The sequence below is a fragment of the Aplysia californica genome, unplaced genomic scaffold (assembly GCF_000002075.1).
Source record: "Aplysia californica isolate F4 #8 unplaced genomic scaffold, AplCal3.0 scaffold00386, whole genome shotgun sequence".
NCBI lineage: Eukaryota > Metazoa > Mollusca > Gastropoda > Aplysiida > Aplysiidae > Aplysia > Aplysia californica.
This window is the reverse complement of record NW_004797656.1, coordinates 62,762-64,921: the sequence shown is the minus strand read 5'-3', so window position 1 is coordinate 64,921 and position 2,160 is coordinate 62,762. Positions and strand designations below refer to the sequence as shown.

At 39.6% G+C, this 2,160-nt stretch overlaps 1 protein-coding gene across 1 annotated transcript in view; it reads left to right on the top strand.

The window, feature by feature from the left end:
- The window catches only part of LOC101850265 (polypeptide N-acetylgalactosaminyltransferase 5), a gene marked incomplete in the record, with an annotated part of 16,756 nt that overhangs the window by 1,419 nt on the left and 13,177 nt on the right, over window positions 1-2,160 (top strand). Inside the window, 1 exon segment of the mRNA XM_013085557.1 lies at window positions 1,676-2,144. Within this exon segment, the coding sequence (XP_012941011.1) occupies window positions 1,676-2,144 (469 nt within the window).

The following is a 2,160-nucleotide window of genomic DNA, read 5'->3' as shown; positions in this document are numbered from 1 at the left end:
AGAGAGAGAGAGAGAGAGAGAGAGAGAAAGAGAGTTTGTTTTTACTCCTTCAGTACACAGTCAGCAATAACTATTCTGACCTTGCAAATTTCAATGTAAACAAATAAAGCCGGAGGTTCCAACACTGTAACAGAAGAAAAACAGGAATGCCCGTACGTAGATTAAAAATTCATCGTATCAAGTCTAAAAAAGTCTTTATAGTGGTTTGGCCACCTTGAGTAGACGAAATTAATTCCTATTAGTTTTGAGCATTTTTCTCATCCTGAAAGTTCCAATTCGTGTCAAAATTATGGATTTTGAGTTGTAGGCATTTTTAGTTTCTTCAGCCTCTCTTACAACTATTCCACCCCCTGAAAACCCCTAAAGTCTTATTTTTTTTCACACACCTGGCATGTTAGTCACCCCTATTTCGTTATAAAGTAAATCTTTCATTTTTCTTTTTCGCCCGTTTTCTCAAAACTCGGTTTTTCTATATACCTTTTTGAATATCTCCACCATTTGTTGTCCAATCTTCACATTATAGGTGCAGATCAGCATCCAACTTTTCTAATGAAATTTGTCTCGAATTCGGAACAGAAAGGGGGCAGAAAAAGATCAAGAGGGCCTAACAAGCAAGACTTTCTGAGAGAAATGTTTATTTACAAGTATTCAGAACGAAATCTACTGGTAGGAGAAGGAAGAATGATGGTGTCGCTAACAATTTTTACTATACCCATTAAGCTATACACATATTAACATCATAACTTAACCATTGTGGCAACTGACTCCTCTAAAACATTAAATGACAACATTGTCCCTGGATTCAAGTCAGCTTCTGAATGACTGTGCACAATTTCTAACTGTCTGCTTCCTTTGGTTGGATTGTGTTTCAGTTATTTTCAATCTTTATGGTCGGAACATATCACATTTACTGTTATTCTGAAAAGCGCAAGTAAAAAAAAAATCAACCTATAACTGAAATAAAACAAAAGCGTTTATTGGAGTTTGTATGACGTGGCAGGGTAGCAGAGTAGAGAGCTATGGACCACCAAAGACTTATTTTCAAGAGTTTTACTCAACATCAAAGTGAAATTTAAGAGAGAGAGAGAGAGAGCTCTTAACTCAAACAGGAAAGGAAAAGTGCTTTTAGGTATCTAATCTTAGAGAGGGAGAGAGGGGAGTGGGCTTTATCAATATGGATGGGCCAGGATTGAGATGTTTTTCTTTTCAGGCAGACAAATAAATATATCGAAATAATAGTTCGTAGAGAGTTGGACAATAACTAGGTAAGATTTTGCCCCTTTTTATTTGCTTTGCTAGAGACCAGGTAAACATTGAACTATAAAGTACAAAACAGTGGGTTTCCATCTTTTCTAAAGGTTAATCTCAGTAATTCCAAAGAAAACCTTAGCTCTGTCAGTCTGGGGCCATTTTATCCGGCGACCAATTAATGGTACACATACCTACATATTTTGTAAAATGTAATTAAAATCAAATTCCCATCTATCAACCAAGGAAGGACCCAAATAAGTCAAGCATCAATAAAATACACAACACAAAAACTAAACAAATTTGAAACTCCACAGCTTTCAACTCCAGTGTGGAAAAAAGGGCATAAAATAAATAATATTAATATTGTAACACTGCAGAGCAACTGATCTTCTGACGCGCCCCGCTGTTGTATTCATTTCCCCAGCCCATCAGATTAGTGATCAAAGAAATCAACATGAGGCGCTCCACGCTTTACCGCCTGCTCAAGCGCAGTCTGTTATTCTTGCCTGTTCTATGGATGCTCTACGCCCTCACTGAAATTGTCATTAGACCCAATATTGGCTCGCAGTCTCGGGAAAAATTCCCTCGTTCGGAGCAGAACAAGGAACTTTTTCGTCAAACCGAAGTAAGACATAGAGAGAGAGAAGTTGTAGTACCGACGCCGGGAAATGATGGCAAGAGGGTTGTCGAACAGGAACAAAACCTTGGAAGGAGACGGAAACCTGTAATGAGGTACCCTGACGACCAGACCTTGATCCGCGCTCACGCCAACGGTCAGCAGTTGGAGAAGCTCACTGAGATGGGAGGGGCACTCGTGGAGAAGCGGCCGCCTTCCGCGTTTGAAGGCGTGAACTTGCCGCCGTTTGTCGATACTTCTGACCGCAATGGACCAGGTACGTCGTTTTGTGT